Here is a 16915-nt window from a genome sequence, read left to right as displayed (position 1 = left end):
ACTGTCATGTTTTTATAGGAATCTATTTTAACAGACAATAGCTATAACGAGAAAGCCTAAATTTATAATGCTAAATTTTGACATACTCAAATTTCACTTGAGAGCACTTTCTGTGACACAAAGCAAACTTATCCACAATAATTTTTTTTTTTTATAATTTTTTTTTTTTTTTAAAGATTTTTTATTTCTTCCTTTTTCTCCCCAAAGCCCCCCGGTACATAGTTGTGTATTCTTCGTTGTGGGTTCCTCTAGTTGTGGCATGTGGGACGCTGCCTCAGCGTGGTCTGACGAGCAGTGCCATGTCCGCGCCCAGGATTCGAACCGATGAAACACTGGGCCGCCTGCAGCGGAGCGTGCGAACTTAACCACTCGGCCACGGGGCCAGCCCCTCACAATAATTTTTAAAAAACAATTATGAACATAATATGTAAAGTAAGATGAACCACAAGTTTATTGTACAATTTTTCTATTTAATAAGTATGCAATTCTGTAGAAAAATGCAAACGTCACCTTTATTGCTAATATTTACATTTGGCTCTGTAAACAAAGTTGGCAAAAAAACCCTAAGAATTTTATATATATTTATAAAAACTTCAAGAATATGATCTTTAATCACTTCTGAAAGTTTTTTTTTTTTAAGTCTAAAAGCCAGTAAATGTAGAAGTTGAAGGGGAAGAGAAAAACACTGACAACAGATTATTTGAATTTTCCTCTTCCCAAATATCTAAAACATCACATATACCACTGTTTTCAGTGTAGCTTGTGAAACCCAAAAATTCTGACTTCTCTTCACTAGTTTGAAATAAGTCTAGTAGAGATTGTACTGGTGAACTACAAATTCTCTTTTCTTCTTGTGTAATAAGAAATTCAGTTCTTTTCTTATCTAATTCCACGTTTGGTTCCAGATTTTCTTTCTTATTTCTTCCTAATAATATCTTCACTTTCCGGTGGATTTTACCAGAAGGTAAACTATCGATATTCTTGATGTCACATTCTCTGGGTTCCTCAGGAGGACTTCGGGACACAGTCTTTGCCTGAACTGTTAGGTGCTCCTGTGAACTGTTTATTGCTAACAGACCAGACTCATGACCAAATACGGAATGATGGTCCTTTTCCTTTAGATCCTTTGCTGGAAAAAGCACAGTATCTGACTTTTGTTTTGGTTGAGATGCACTATTATCCATATTGAAATTAGCAACTTGTATAGATGCCTGTAGCTTAAATGGACAGTGATCTACCTTTAGTTCTAACTCATCTTCATTTATAATTAATTTTTGTTCAGAAACATCAAGAATGTATCCCTGTTTATTTTTATGTAGAGGCAGATGTGTAAAATTGTCTTTTATGTCGTTCTCGGCTGGATTTAACACGGAACATTTATCAGTTGTTTTCTCATGAAGTCCTCGCAATTCACTTGAAGGATAGGGGATGCATTCTGAAATAAACACAAACTTTTGTTCAAGTTCCTTAGTTTCTTTATATAAGAAACTCTGCTCGATCACCTGTACATTATTTTCCCTGAAGTCTTTCTGAGAAATATGTTGTAATTCTAGTTTTTCTTTTGGCTGAGACTTTTTCAAGACATTTGCAGTAATAGGAGAAAGGGATCCAACACTGTATTTTATTCTTTATAGGAAAAAAAGACAAGAAGAAAATTAAAATAATTGCTATCAAAATTACTGAGTAGTTAAAAATTAAATTAGTAAAAATCTTCTAAAACTACTTACAAAACTTACTTAAGAAAATATTACAAAAATATAGAAATCTTAACATCCAGTTAAATTTACTTTAGATGTTTTTAAAGTAATAAAGCTTTACAGATATAGCTGAAAACTCTAGTTTCTTTTCATCCACATTTTTCCCTTCATTTCAGAGGTAATGGGTATCTTGAATCTGGCGTTTGAAACTACTTTAACCATACAAATCAAAGAAGATAGTAAAAGGACTTGGGTCTGTTCCTAATTTTTTCATTATCTTGAAAATTTCCATAACATCTATGCTTTAATTCACATTAATGTTGTCTCCTCATTTTACTTAGCAATGTAGAGAATGAGTATTTATTGGGAAACCTAAGGCAGAAATATTTTTTATTTATTACAGTCACGTGTTGCTTAACGACAGGAATACATTCTGAGAAATGCGATGTTTGCCGATTTGGTCATTGTGTGATCACAGAATGTACTTACACAAACCTAGATGGTATAGCCTACTACATACCTAGGCTATATGGTACTAATCTCACGGGACAATCATTGACCAAAATGTCATTATGCAGTGTGTGACTGTATTTAAGTATAAAATATCTAATATCACAGTGAGCTGAAAACTTGGTATCTTGGTAATAAAGATAATTTGTCTTCTAAAGATGACAAATTAGTAATCCTTAAGTTTCACACACATATTTGACGTGAAATCCTCTTCTTCATGGAGCCTCCGGATATCCTTAGGATGCTACTTTGTTTTAGATAATCCTAAATTACATACAAATAGAAACTTAACAGCTCACTAATTATATTTTATGTTACCCATGTCACAGATAACAGAAATAGAGAGTTCGCCTGCTCCTTCAAAACCAGAATGGGTCCTCTTATTATTTGTTTATACTTTCACTTGAGTCCTCTTGAACAAATAGAGGATAAAAACTGGAAAAACACAATTTCAACACCCTCTCTCCTTTAATGCCTAGAGATATTTAGGTGACTTGCCCAGAGAGATAAAAATTGTGCTCATAATAATAAGACAATTGATTAAAAAACAACCAGTTTATATATAAGTACTAGTTTAGAATTCTGCTGCAGATTGAGTTTTCAGGGAATTCTAAACAATAGCCCATATAGTTTTAATAGATGGAAATAGGCCTCTTCTTCAATTATCATACTAAATCAGTCATGAACAACCATTCCGAATGTTACAGAAATATGAGGTTTAGGAGCTGTTCTACCTAGATACAGTCAAAAAACTTTCTAGTTAATTTTGAGAAGCTGTACCTTGGTATTATATTTTCTAATGTTCTTTATGCCTTAAGATTAGTCTAAAAACAGATATAAGGACTACAGAACCTATTGAGTTGTCACCAATTCTAGGGTGTATCCATATGAAAGCATTTCTTTTTATTTTATATTTATGGCAATAATCTAACCAGGATCATTTTGTCAACAGGCAGTTATTGTACACCAAACAGAACTGTATTCACACTTGTCCTGTCAGTACCTTTAGTAAATATTATCAGCAAGTAGAATTTAAGCAGAAATATTTAGTGAAAGTATAAAGAAGACTTAACAGAAGTAAGTGGACAAAAGCTTCCTAAAACTCCTTGAGATTAATTAAAAATTCTAGCTTTTTTAGTGTGAGTAGATGGTAAACTTCACGGCTCTAGACCAGGGGGTGACACACTACATACAGCACATGGGCCAGATCTAGCTAGTCTGCTGTCCATTTTTATGAACAAAGTTTTATTGCAACGCAGCCACATCCATCCGTTTACATACTGTCTATAGCTGCTTTCATTGTACAATGGCAAAGCTGAGTAGTTGCCAAGAGAGATCCTATGGTTCACAAAGCCTAAAATATTTACTATCTGGTTCTTTATAGAAAAAATTTGCCAATTCCTCTTCTAGACTATAAAGTTAAGAGGACCTTAAAAGTAATCTAAGGTAAGCACTTTGGGTAGTGGAGGAAGAGGGTGAGAGGAATCAGTTCCTAACCATATTTATATCCTGAGAATATACATTCCTTCTAAGAACAGGAAACCTTGGATTTATTTTTAGTTTAATAAAAGTTTAGTATTCTAGTAAAATTTAAAACTTAGATTGAAATTACCTTTTCTTTTTAGGCATGTCCCTTTCATATTCCACAAAGTCAAAAACTAACTTAGATACGATATCATCAACAACTTGATAGTGATTACTCTGTGCAAAGTTTCTGTGTTGCTCACTTAGTAGATGCTAAAAAAAAAAGCACAAAATCACAAAATTATATTTTTAAGCCAACAGATACCTTTTGTTTAGGTTTTCTAACATTTTCATGTACCGAATAGATTCCTAATAACTCCTCCACAGAAATATCCTTTACTAGAACTCCAAAGGATGTTAAGAAGTAAAATAAAAGTAACTTCTGAGAAACCAGTAAAACTTCTTTGGTTTTCACTGTCTCCCATTTTTCAATGAGAAAAGTTAAGTACTAATTTGTGGTTTCAATGGAACTGAAAACAAACTAAGCTATATCAGAAAATGAAGCTAAAGATGGAGAAAAACAACAGTAACATTTAACAGTTAGAGTGTGCTAACATTTTCAAAAACACTTCTCCCTTTACTACCTTACTTTATCCTCATACAATTACCATTAAGTGAGGTAGGGATTATAAAGTACTAAATGAACGAAATGTTATAAATTAACATACAAGAATCCAGAACAAGAATCTAGAAGGCAGATTAAAACAAACAAATGAAATACAATGAACGCTGTGAAGTATAAAAAAAGAAGAAACGATTCATAATTGAAGAACACATTTGAGAATGGGGAAATAAATGATCTCAGATACCCAGTGCTTACTACCTAGAGTACAGATAGGTTATTCTCAATTTTAAGAATGATCAAGAACAAAAGTAAACAAGTTCAGTATCGGGATAAAACTCACATGGAAACAAAGTTCCTTTTGAATAGGTGGAATCTCCAGGCTAATTCTATCATTTGTCTATCAGCTGATCAGAGAATTATATCTAGAAGCCTGTACCAACATGATTATGGAACAACCTCATTTCTGTTTCCCCAGTTTCACATAATTTTAACTTTTGATGATTTGATTGTTTTTCCAAAAGCTACATTCTCCAGTGGGCACAAAAAAACACAGTATCCTGGAATATATATGTATTCCCTCTTTAGTTGCAAAATTTACCACATACAAATTATGTATGTCCAGTAATGTTAAATGAATGAAAAATAATTAAAATTTAAAAAGAAACATTAACTGTAAGTTCAAACTCAGTTTATTCATGTTCTTGGAAGGAAAAGTAATTTACTAATTGAAGTAAATTAAGAAAAACAACTTTCAACTTTTGTGTAGCTCTGGTCTATCTCCTCCTAGCTCTTCTAACTCATCCTTTAAATCTTTTTATTTTTTTAAAGATTGGCACCTGGGCTAACAACTGTTGCCAATCTTTTTTTTTTCTGCTTTATCTCCCCAAACCCCCCCGTACACAGCTGTATATCTTAGTTGCAGGTCCTTCTAGTTGTGGAATGCGGGACGCTGCCTCAACGTGGCCTGATGAGTGGTGCCATGTCCGCGCCCAGGATCCGAACCCTGGGCCGCTGCAGCGGAGCACACGAACGTAACCACTCGGCCATGGAGCCGGCCCCTCATCCTTTAAATCTTGATTTAAATGTCGCTTTCTCAGTTGAGCATTCTATGTCCCTCATTCTACATTAAGTATCCTAGTTATTTATTACCATTGCATTTTATACTGCACTTTTGTGACACCCATCCCACTTGCAAATACATGTTTTATATCTGTCTTCTCTGCCAGACTCTTAAGATGTTTAAGGATAGGGAATATGTTGGCCTTGTTTGTTGCTTAATTGCCAGTAACCAAATTTGTTAAATAATTGCCTTGATACAGGTGGAACTGAATAACTGTGAAATCTAAGATTCAAAAAACAAAAGAATATTTTCTTTATGCTTAGTGACTAAGAAGCATATACATGAAAAATTGTGAAAAAAAAAACCAGAAAAATTTAAAATTTCAATTCCCAATATCTACTTTCACTAATCTTCCTTCCTTGTGGCAACCAGTAACCAGGGTTGTCATTTTTAAGCTCCAAAATTTTATGAGCATCAAATTAGGATCACAAACTGATATTAAGGAAAGCATCCATTCTAGATTATTCTATCGCAAACAACACAAAGTAAAATTTCAGGACCAATCTGTAATTTAAATTTTCAAAATAACTTTTGGGAAGAGGAAATATTTCTGATAGCTTAGCTTCTAATTAAAAATACTTTTAAACTAACTGTATTCTTTTCCTTTCTTATGTAAAGAAAACACAAAAGGCTGACACAAAGCACTAATATATTTTGGGTTATATAACAATCAAAATTCAATGTAGAGTCTGAAGACAGAGAAAGTTTATGAACTAGATATTTTTAAGTATTATTCTTTCTCCTTAACTTTCCCACCGTCTTCTACCAAAACCAAGCACCAAAACAAATCTATCTACTATTTTAAAAATTAACTCAAATAAGAACAGCTAACATTTAAGGTCACACAGACAGGAAGCCAAGATTCAAACCTGGGCAGCTGGGATCCATAACTTTTACTTTTTTTTTTTTTTAATCAGTTTACAAACTCTAACAGTTCCCATCGTTAAAACTTCCTCTTCATCCCGTATACCCTTCCAACTATTCTATTTCTCTTTCTATTACTCCAAGAATTGTCTTCACTTTCTTCTTGTCCTCTCATTAGTAAACTACATGACCATCTTTTAATTGCTCAGTCACTCTTGACTCCTCATCTTCTCTCAACTCCCAACATTCAATCCATTGGCAAATCCTCTAGGCCTCACCTTTAAATTATATCCATAATCTGACCATCTCACATCACTTCTACAACCACTGCTTAGTTCAAGGCCACCATCATCTGTGCTCTGATCCCATCAATCAGTTTAATTTCGCACTTTTGCACTTCTTTCAACATCCATAAGTTTTGTTCTCTCACCTCTCGTAGGTGTCTACTCAAATACCACCTTATCAGTTTGGTATTCCTTTTCTAGTCTAAATAATAGCAACACCCCCATTCCTCCTTTATATTTTCTCATAGCACTGATCTAATGTTCTCTATAGTTCGTTATTCTTTTATCCTGTGGTTACCTATCTTTCCCAACCTCCAAAGAATGTAATCTTCACAGGAGTAGGGAATTGGCGTCTTTTGTTCACCCAGAGCAGTGATTGGTACATAGCAGGTGCTTAATATATATTTTTTGAAATGAATGAATAAAAATGATTTTTCAATACATATTTTCTCACTTTGGGTTCTTAAAACTTAGGATAATTCTACCAAAAAGAATATACACTAGTTAATAATTATCAAGTTGTAAGCCACAATCAGAAAAGTAAGTTAAAATTCAAATAGCAAATATTATTCATAGTTTAGAAATATCAAGCCCCTAAATATAAAATTACATTTACAGTTTCGAGATCTTCATATTTCTGCAAGCAGCATTCACAATATCCTTTTTTTTTCTTCTCTTTCAATTGGAGTTGAATTGGGATTCCACCACATTTATCCCCATCTGTTTGGATTCTGATAGAAATAGATGGTAAAAGAATTAACTGCTGAACAAAAGGAGTAATTTTTAAAATTCATAGTCCACACCTATCAAACAGGATCTACTATAATTTAGAGAGATTTCTATCAACAAATATATATATACATACATGTATATATATATATTTTAAAGATTCTACTTTTCCTTTTTCTCCCCAAAGCCCCCTAGTACATAGTTGTATATTTTTAGTTGTGGGTCCTTCTAGTTGTGGCATGTGGGACACCACCTCAGCATGGCCTGACAAGTGGTGCCATGTCCGTGCCCAGAATCCGAACTAGCAAAACCCTGGGCCACTGAAGGGGAACTTGGCCATGGGGCCGGCCCCCAACAAATAGTTTTAACCATATTTCTTTTTAAGAAATTGAGAAGCAAATTAAGAATGAAATGATTATTCTGGAGACTATTTCAGATCACTAGAGAAACAACACATTTAAATTATTTGCAAATATTTTCAAGACTGCCCCCAATCTATCTAAAGTTTCTAAATGTGACACATTTAAAAGAGATTCAGACTTCAAATCTAGCAAAGGGGCATTAGAAATATACAGAGGGGAAACCATAATTGCAATCAGAAACACACATACATACACACACAATGGCACTGAATGAATTACAGTCACGAGCCACATAAGAAGGTTTTGGTCAATGAGGACCACATACATGATGGTGCTCCCATAAGGTTAGTACCATAAAGCATAGGTATGTACTAAGCTATACCATCTAGCTGTGTGTAAGTATACTCTATGATGTTTGCACAATAACAAAATCACCTAAAGACACATTTCTTATAACATATCCCTGTCATTAAGTGATACATGACTGTATTTTAAATGTTTAAAAGATAAAAAATTACTTGAAGTTTAAACCAACCTTAGTTTAACCTGAGTTTGCTTTTGGATGCTAGATGGCTTATCTACATCAAATGGACTGGAGGGCTTCTGAACAGAATAATTTATGAAAGGCATATTGGTCAGCTGAAGATAAAATGGCCTATACAGTCTAAAAGAATAAAAAGACAAATACATGAGATTCTTTATGATGAAAGAAATCATGTTTGTAGTCTTATATTTCAAAATCAGGTAATTCATCTGGACTCTGAAAGAAACAACAGAAACCAGTTAGGCTTTCCTTCCTAATTTCTAAACCTAATTTATTTTAACATACAAAAAACCTTTTTTTTTTTTAATTGTGGTAAAATACACATAAAATTTACTATCTTAACCATTTGTAAGTGTACAGTTCAGTCGCATTAAGTACATTCACGTTTTACAACTATTGACTCTGTCCATCTCCAGAACTCTTTTCATCTTGCAAAACTGAAACTCTGTACCCACTAAATAGTAACTCCCCATTCTCCCTTTCCCACCAGACTGCAGCAACCATGATGGTACTTTCTGTCTCTATGAATTTGACTACTCTAGGTACTTCATTAAGTGGAATCATGCAGTATTTTCCTTATTTCACTTCGCATAATGTCCTCGAGGTTCATCCATGTTGTAGCATGTGTCAGAATGTCACTTTTTTTTTGGTAAAGGATTGGCCCCTGAGCTAATATCTGTTACCGATCTTTTTTGTTTCTTCTTATTCTCTCCAAGGTCCCCCAGTGCAAGGTTGTATATTCCAATTGTGAGTGCCTCTGGTTGTGATATGTGGGACACCACCTCAGCAGGGCCTGATGAGCAGTGCCGTGTCTGCACTCAGGATTTGAACCAGCAAAACCCTGGGCCGCTGAAGTGGAGCGTGCAAACTTAACCACTTGGCCACAGGGCTGGCCCCAGAATTGCATTCCTTTTCAAGGTTGAATAATATTCCATTGTATTTCAATACTATTTGTTGAAAAGACTGTCCTTTCCCCACTCAATGATCTTGGCATCTTTGTCAACAATCTTCTGACTGTACATGTAAAAATTTATTTCTAGGTTCTTTATTCTATTGCACTGGTCTATACACTTGTCTTTATGTCAGTACCAAACTATTTTGATTATTGCAGCTTTGTACTAAGTTTTGAAATCAGGAAGTGTAGACCTCTAACTTTGTTCTTCCTTTTCAAAATTGTTTTCTATGTTCAGGTTCCCTTGAGATTCCATATGAATTTTAGGATGGATTTTTCTCTTTCTGCAGAAAAAGTCATTGGGATTTTGGTAGGGACTGCACTGAATCTGTAGATCACTTTGGGTAGTACTGACTTTTTTTTTTTTGGAGGGGGAAGATTAGCCCTCAGCTAACTGCTGCCAATCGTCCTCTTTTTGCGGAAGAAGACTGGCCCTGAGCTAACACCCATGCCCATCTTCCTCTACTTTATATGTGGGACACCTACCACAGCATGGCGTGCTAAGCGGTGCCATGTCTGTACCCGGGATCAAAACCAGTGAACCCTGTGTTGCTGAGAAGCAGAACGTGTGAACTTAACCACTGTGCCACTGGGCTGGCCCCCTGACATCTTAACAATATGAAGTCTTCCAATCCATGAACATGGGATGTCTTTCCACTTACTAGTGCCTTCTCTAGGCCTAATTTTGAATTGCATTTTTTCCCCCATAGTAACACATTTCACAAAAAGAAGCATTAAGTACATGTTTGTCACCTTAGTAAAGTATCCAAGAGAATTATACCACACATGTCTAAATGAGTAACTGGAAAGTCAAAGAAAGTAATCTAATTTTTCCAGGTGAAATTAATTCACTTATATTTGCAGTCTTAAGACTATCTTATAATGCTTCTGAGTGAGTTTAGGAAAACCACCAGATTAGATGTTATATTCAGATTTTGTATTTCCATATAGTACCTAATAATTTCCTTTTCACAAATGTAGAAGCAATCTTTAAGTAGTAGTTCTAAACCATATGGTACTGCATTAAGCCAGAGAATGGTTATCTGAAAAACTAAAAAAATGAGTTGATCTCATGACTGCTCTAAACTAGATATTTCAACATACTAAAACTAAATTCAGTTCATGAACACAAATTAATTAATACTACTTTCTGTAATTTGTCCTACATGCATATTAATATAAATCTAATATAAAGAGACCTAACAGTATTAATGAAGATAGCTTAATTAGATTTTCTCCTTTAATAATGTATTTAAATCATACAGATTGAACTTAGATACTTACTGGCCCATATCTTCAACTTTTACAAAAGGCTTTTTGAGTCTACCTGCTTGAGAATATACAAAACATGATATTAGATACAAATGCAGCATTTCTTTTTTTGTAAACAAAACTACTCTAGCTAAAAAAAACCCCAACTACGTATACGTTATCTATTTCTTTTCAATTCAAAGTTTTAAGCCTCAAGGGAGGTATTTTACAATATCATCCCATTTCCAACATAACAGAAACTCTGTCTATATTCTGAGATTTGTAAACTGAACGGACCTCCAAAGGATCTATGAATAGAATTCAGGAGAATCATGAGCTGGAACAGGAAAAAAAATTCAACTTTTATTTTCACGAACCTCTAACTGAAATTTAACATTTCCTTTAATTTTGTATATAAGCAACAGGATTACAGTAGTATTAGCAGTGCCTGTAATTTTGATATCAAGTGAAACAGATATTTTCACATCATATCAGTTATTACAGATATCTCAAACCATCATTTACGCCTATCACTTCAAAACTACAAGAGGAATTAGAATCACTGCTAGAGCTTGTTTTTAATGGGTAATAAAAGCAAGTATATCACTATTTCATTATCAAATATATTCTGATAACTGAATTCTAACGTATTTGATTTTCTTAGTAACAATGATTTTTTAAAAAATGTGTTTAAAAACATTACTCTGAGAAAGGGTCTATAGGCTTCGCCAGACTGCCACAGGGGTCTATGTTCTAAAAATGGCTAAGAACTACTAAGGAAGTCATTTAAAGGGCTGTTTACATATTTTTTAGAAGATTTTTATATGATTTGTTCTGTTTTCTAAAAGTAAACTAACCACATAATTTAAGGATATCAAAATACTTACTTCTTGCTTTCTGTGTACCAATACCTACTCTTTTCCCCTACAAAAAAAAAAAATAGGTGTAGTGAAAACACTGGGTTTGAAAGTACAGTGAAACACCCACTACAATTGCTCTCTATCCTCAAGACAAAAAAATCATAGAGGAAAAGAACTACATAAAAGAAGGGTGATTACCGTAGTTTTGTGGGGGAGAAAAAGAGCGAAACTTGCTTTTTTAAAATCAACTCAACCAAAAAAATGAAAGGAAACAATAATCATTCAAGAATTAAAGATCTTAACCATTGATATGGAACTTAGTAATACAAGTTCACTTATACAATACAGATAAGTACCTTGGATTCTAGCTATAACTGTTTTTGTCTTCACAAAAATAAATCAACCAATAAGGAAAAGTACACTTAATGAAACAATCTAAAAATAGTTACGTAAGTTATTTTTAAGCTCTTATTCAGCAAAACCTTTGTGATAAACTGAAAAAGGAATTATTAAAAAATTTATTAGTTGTCAATTCTAGTCAAGATGAAATACATCCAATATGGTCAATAAATCCTACTAATTAAAACTAAAAACTCTGGATGAAATACTTAAGCAACTATCTGCAAACTGAAAAGTAAACAAAAGCAGGCATATTGAGGAGGGAAATCAAAACTTTGAGAGGCTATCTTTACAGGGCCAAGTTTCACATTTCCCCTCTCCTTTTCGCTTGCAACGCTGAGTAAAGGATGGACCTCTAGTCACGAAGTTGGCAGCAACAGTGGAGCCAGTGGCTAAAATTCCTAAACAAACTCTGTCTTTGTGGCTAGAAGGAACCAGAAGAGAGGCTCCTGCAGTCCAAAGAGTACAAAGGGAAACCTGGTATTATTTCTTCTTTCTTTTCTCTTACAGTTTTGCCCTGAGGGTGGGCCCCAGTTATGAAACTGCAGTTGTAAAGGTGCCACAGGCAGCTAAAGTTGAGAAACCATGCATTTCTGACCAGAGGGACTAGGAAGGGCCATTGCAGGCTGGAGAGTGAAGGGGAAAACATAGAGAACAGCAAGCTGGAGAAGATGATCCTAAATTTCCTGTATAAACTCACATTAAGTGCCAGGCTTAATCTCCAATGATAAACTCTAAGCTGCATATGCTAAGGAGAGACCCAAAGCAGCACAGCAAGGGCTTTGAAAATCGAACTAAGATTTAAACCACTGCCCAAGTTTTGAACTAACCTGTAAGTGATGCATGTGCAGAACAAACAGAAAGCTGTACAGAAGTCTTTGAAAACTAAAACAAATTAGAACTGCCACCAACAGAAACTGAGACAGAACTGATAGTTTGAAAAAACTGGATGACTGTCTGCTGAAGCAATGACAGCAACAACAACAACAAAATCAGCATTCTCCAGAGAAGCGTAACAGGTGTGGGGTCTACACAACATAACATTTACAATGTTTAGTATGCAGTAAAAAATTATCTGATATATTAAGAACCAGGAAAACATGATCAATTCTTGAGGGAATAAGACAATCAGATGTCAACTGATAGTGGCTGATGTTCCTGATGTTGGAATTATCAGAAAAAGACTTTAAAGTGAAGGTAAACACACTTAAAATGAATGGAAAGATAAAAGTTATCAACAGAAAAACAAACTACAAAAAAGAATCAAATGGAAATAGTAGAACTGAAAAATATACAATTTGAAATACAGAATTCATTGGTTGGGCTTAATATCAGAACACAGATGACAGAACAAAGTGTCAGTGAACTTGAAGACAGATACATAGAAATCTTCAATTAGAAGAACAGAGAGAAAAAAAAAAAATGGAAAAAGAAATGAACAGAGCCTCAGAGACCAAGCAATTACCTAGCTATAATCTATATAGCTATAATCAATATTCAAAAGTCTGACAGTTTTATTAGAGTTGTAGAAAAAGAGAGACAATGGCGAGGAAAAAAATTTTAACAAAATAATAGCAGAAAATTTTCAAGCATAAAATTACAGATTCAAGAAGCTCAGTGAACAGCAAATAGAACAATTTCAAAGTATACCAGGCCTAGGCATATTACAATCAAACTTCAGAAAACCAAAGACAAAGAAACAATTTTGAAAGCACATAAAGTATAAGGGAACAACAATTTGAATGACTGCAGATATCTCATCAGAATCAGTGGAAGCCAGAACACATAGTTGTAGAACACTTGTAAGTGCTGAAATAAAAAACTTTTAACTCATAATTCTTTATCTGGTGAAAATACACTGCAAGAAGGAAGTCAAAATAAAGACCTCAAATGGAGGAAAACTAAGAGAACTCATTGTCAACAAACCTGCTCTTAAAAAATGCTAAAGGAAGTTGTTCAGTCCAAAGGAGAAAGAGCAAAAGATAAACATTTAGGTAAGTAAGATTATTTTTCTCCTCTTAAGTTCTTTAAAATACATATGACTTTTTCAAGCAAAAAGGATAACATTGTCTGGTGGATTTTTCATATATGCAGATATAATAAAAATAACTATGCCATAAAGATTGGTGGGGGAAGGTAAAAGGGCTCAAAAAATTTTAAGGCTTTTACATTTTATTTGAAGTGGGTACAGTATTAATTCAAAATAGACTGTGAAAGGTTACATATGTATATTTTAAATCCTATAGTGACTACAAAAGAAAACTATTAAGTAGAGTGGTAGGCCTAAATTCAATGATATTGATAACTACATTAAGTATAAATCACAACATACCAATTAAAAGATAGAGATGGCCAGATTTGATAAAAAGACAACTTTTTACTGTCTACAAGAGACTCATTTCAAATATAAAGACAGGGGCCGGCCCAGTGGCATAGTGGGTAAGTTTCGGGCGCTCTACTTTGGTGGCCCAGGGTTCAAAGGTTCAGATCCTGGGTGCGGACCTAGCACTGCTGGTTAACCCATGCTGTGGAGGAATCCCACATAAATAGAAGATTGGCACAGATGTTAGCTCAGTAACAATCTTCCTCACACACACCCACACACACAAAATAAACATAATAAAATAAAGACAAAGATATGTTAAATGTAAAAGGAATCAAAAAGATACACCACACAAACACTCGTCAAAAAGGAAGCTGGAGTACCTATATCCTATCAGACAGAACAGACTTCAGAAGAAAAAATACTAACAGAGACAGAGAGGGATATCATATAATGATGAAAGTGTCAATTTATGTCAATTCACCAAGAAGAAATAAGAATATTAGATGTGTACAGACTTAACAAGACTCAAAATACATGAATCAAAAACAATCAGAACTGAAAGGAAAAATACACAAATCCCTAATTATATTCGGCACTTCCATACTGCCCCTCCTCAATAACGCCAAGAACAAGACAGAAAATCAGTATGGATACAGAAGACCTGAACAACACTACCATCCACTTGACCTATTTCACATTTACGGAACATTTCACCCATTAACAGAATATTCATTTTTTTCAAGTACACATGGAACTTGCACTAAGACAGACTATATTCTGGGCAACAAAGCAAACCTTGACTTAAATCAAAGAACTTAAATCAAAGTAAGTGCTCTGACGATAACAGAATTAAAACAGAAATCAGTAACAGAAAAATATCTAGAAAATCCAAAATTATTCTAAAACAAATGATATAATTCCAAACAACCTGCAGGACAAAGAGTAAGTCATAAGACAAATTTCAAAATATTTTTAATTGAATGAAGATGAAAATCCAACATATCAGCAACAGGAACTCTCATTCATTGCTGGTGGGAATGCAAAATGGTACATGCCATTTTGGGAGACAGTTTGGTGGTTTCTTACAAAACTAAACATACTCTTACCATATGATCCAGCAACCAAGCTCCTTGGTATTTATCCAAATGAGCTGAAAACTTATGTCTACACAAAAACATGTGCATGGATGTTTATATCCATAATTTACCCATAACTGCCAAAACTTGGAAGCAACCAAGATGTCTTTCAGAAGGTGAATGGGTCAACTGTGGCACATCCAGACAATGGAATATTGAGTCATAAGAAGAAATGAGCTATCAAGTCATGAAAAGCTATCAAGCTATGAAAAGACATGAAGGAACTTTGCCTATTACTAAGTGAAGAAACCAATGTGAAAAGGGTACATATTATATGGTTCCAACTATATGACATTCTGGAAAAGGCAAAACTATGGAGACAGTAAAAGGATCAGTAGTTGCCTGGGGTAAGTGGGGGAGGGAGGGATAATAGATGGATCATGAAGAATTTTTAGAACACTGAAACTATTCTGTACGACACTATGATGGTCGATACATGTCACTAAACATTTGTCTAAACCCATAGAATGTATAACACCGAGTGAACCCTAATGTAAACTATCAGCGATTGTAACAAAATGTTACTACTCTGATGGGGGATGCTGATAATGGGGGGGGAGGCTGTGTGTATATGGAGGCAAGGGGTGATGAGAAATATCTGTACCTTCTACTCATTTGGCTGTGAACCTAAAGCCGCTCTAAAAAAAAACGAAGTCTATATATTAAGAAAAGATTCAGCATAAAATGTGTGACGCACCTAAAGCAGAGCTTAAAGGGAATTTACAACAAAGCTGGTTCTTTGAAAAGATTAATAAAATTGACAAAACTCTAGCCAAGCTGGCCGAGAGAGAAAAAAAAAAAACCCCACCAGAATAATGTTATCAGGAACGAAAGAGGAGACGTTACAGACCCCTAGACATTAAAAGCTTAACTTAATAAGGGAATATTACAAACACTTTTGCCATCAGACTATTTAGACAAAATGTACAAATTCCTTGAAAAAAATACAAAAATACAAACCAAAGTGCACTCAAGAAGAAAGAAATAACCTGAATTTCATCTATCTAATAAAGAAATTGAATTCGTATTTGAGAATTTTCAACAGAGAAAACTCCAGGCCCAGATAATCTTACTGGTGAATTCTACCAAAAAATTAAGAAATAAAACCAGTTCTACAAAAACTGGTCTAGAAAACAGAAGTGGAAATACATCCCAGCATTTTATGAGGGCAGCATTACCCTAACACTAAAACCAAACACAGCAAAAGAAAAAGACCAACATTCTTCATGTACATATAGGTAAAAAATTCTCAACAAAATAAGTTTCTGGTAAACTAAGGGAAAAAACCCCTCAAAACATTTTTTTCTTTTTTTGAGGAAGATTAGCCCTGAGCTAACTACTGCCAGTCCTCCTCTCTTTTTGCTGAGGAAGCCTGTCCCCGAGCTAACATCGGTGCCCATCTTCCTCTACTTTATATGTGAGATGCCTACCACAGCATGGCATGCCAAGTGGTGCCACGTCTTCACTTGGGATCCGAACCAGCGAACCCTGGGCCGCTGAGAAAAGGAACGTGCGAACTTAATCGCTGCGCCACTGGGCCGGCTCCTCAAAACATTTTAAATAAAGTAGTGGAGCAAATACATTTATCCAACTAAGTTTTTAAAAACATTCATACTAAACAAGAGCATTTATGAGACTTTAATGTCTTAAAATTTAAATACATTATTTAGTGTGCATAAAACTTATACACATCCATTCAAGACCCATAAAAGCATCTTCATTAAAAAACTTTATGCTTTAGCACTTGGCAAATGAAAAATTTTCCAGAAACATTTTTTCCTCACATAGAGAA

The 16915-nt window shown here is 34.4% G+C and overlaps 1 protein-coding gene across 4 annotated transcripts in view; it reads right to left on the bottom strand.

Moving 5' to 3' along the window:
- Positions 1 to 449: 449 nt before the first annotated feature.
- The window catches only part of DBF4 (DBF4 zinc finger), a 30735-nt gene continuing 14269 nt past the window's right edge, over positions 450 to 16915 (bottom strand). The window contains exons 7-12 of one of the 4 annotated variants that reach the window (XM_001489324.6): positions 11290 to 11326; positions 10436 to 10481; positions 8191 to 8319; positions 7181 to 7295; positions 3820 to 3944; positions 450 to 1626 (exon numbers count right to left, since the gene is read on the bottom strand). In XM_001489324.6, coding sequence (XP_001489374.2) covers positions 642 to 1626; positions 3820 to 3944; positions 7181 to 7295; positions 8191 to 8319; positions 10436 to 10481; positions 11290 to 11326 — 1437 coding nt within the window. In that variant the 3' untranslated portion in view covers positions 450 to 641. Of the gene's footprint in view, positions 1627 to 3819; positions 3945 to 7174; positions 7296 to 8190; positions 8320 to 10435; positions 10482 to 11289; positions 11327 to 16915 lie in introns of all 4 variants that reach the window. The other 3 variants (XM_005609197.4, XM_023639110.2, XM_070265593.1) reach the window with 3 other exon arrangements.

This window comes from Equus caballus, chromosome 4, assembly GCF_041296265.1.
Source record: "Equus caballus isolate H_3958 breed thoroughbred chromosome 4, TB-T2T, whole genome shotgun sequence".
Lineage (NCBI taxonomy): Eukaryota > Metazoa > Chordata > Mammalia > Perissodactyla > Equidae > Equus > Equus caballus.
The sequence above is the reverse complement of the archived record's forward strand: the minus strand, read 5'-3'. Positions and strand labels throughout refer to the sequence as shown.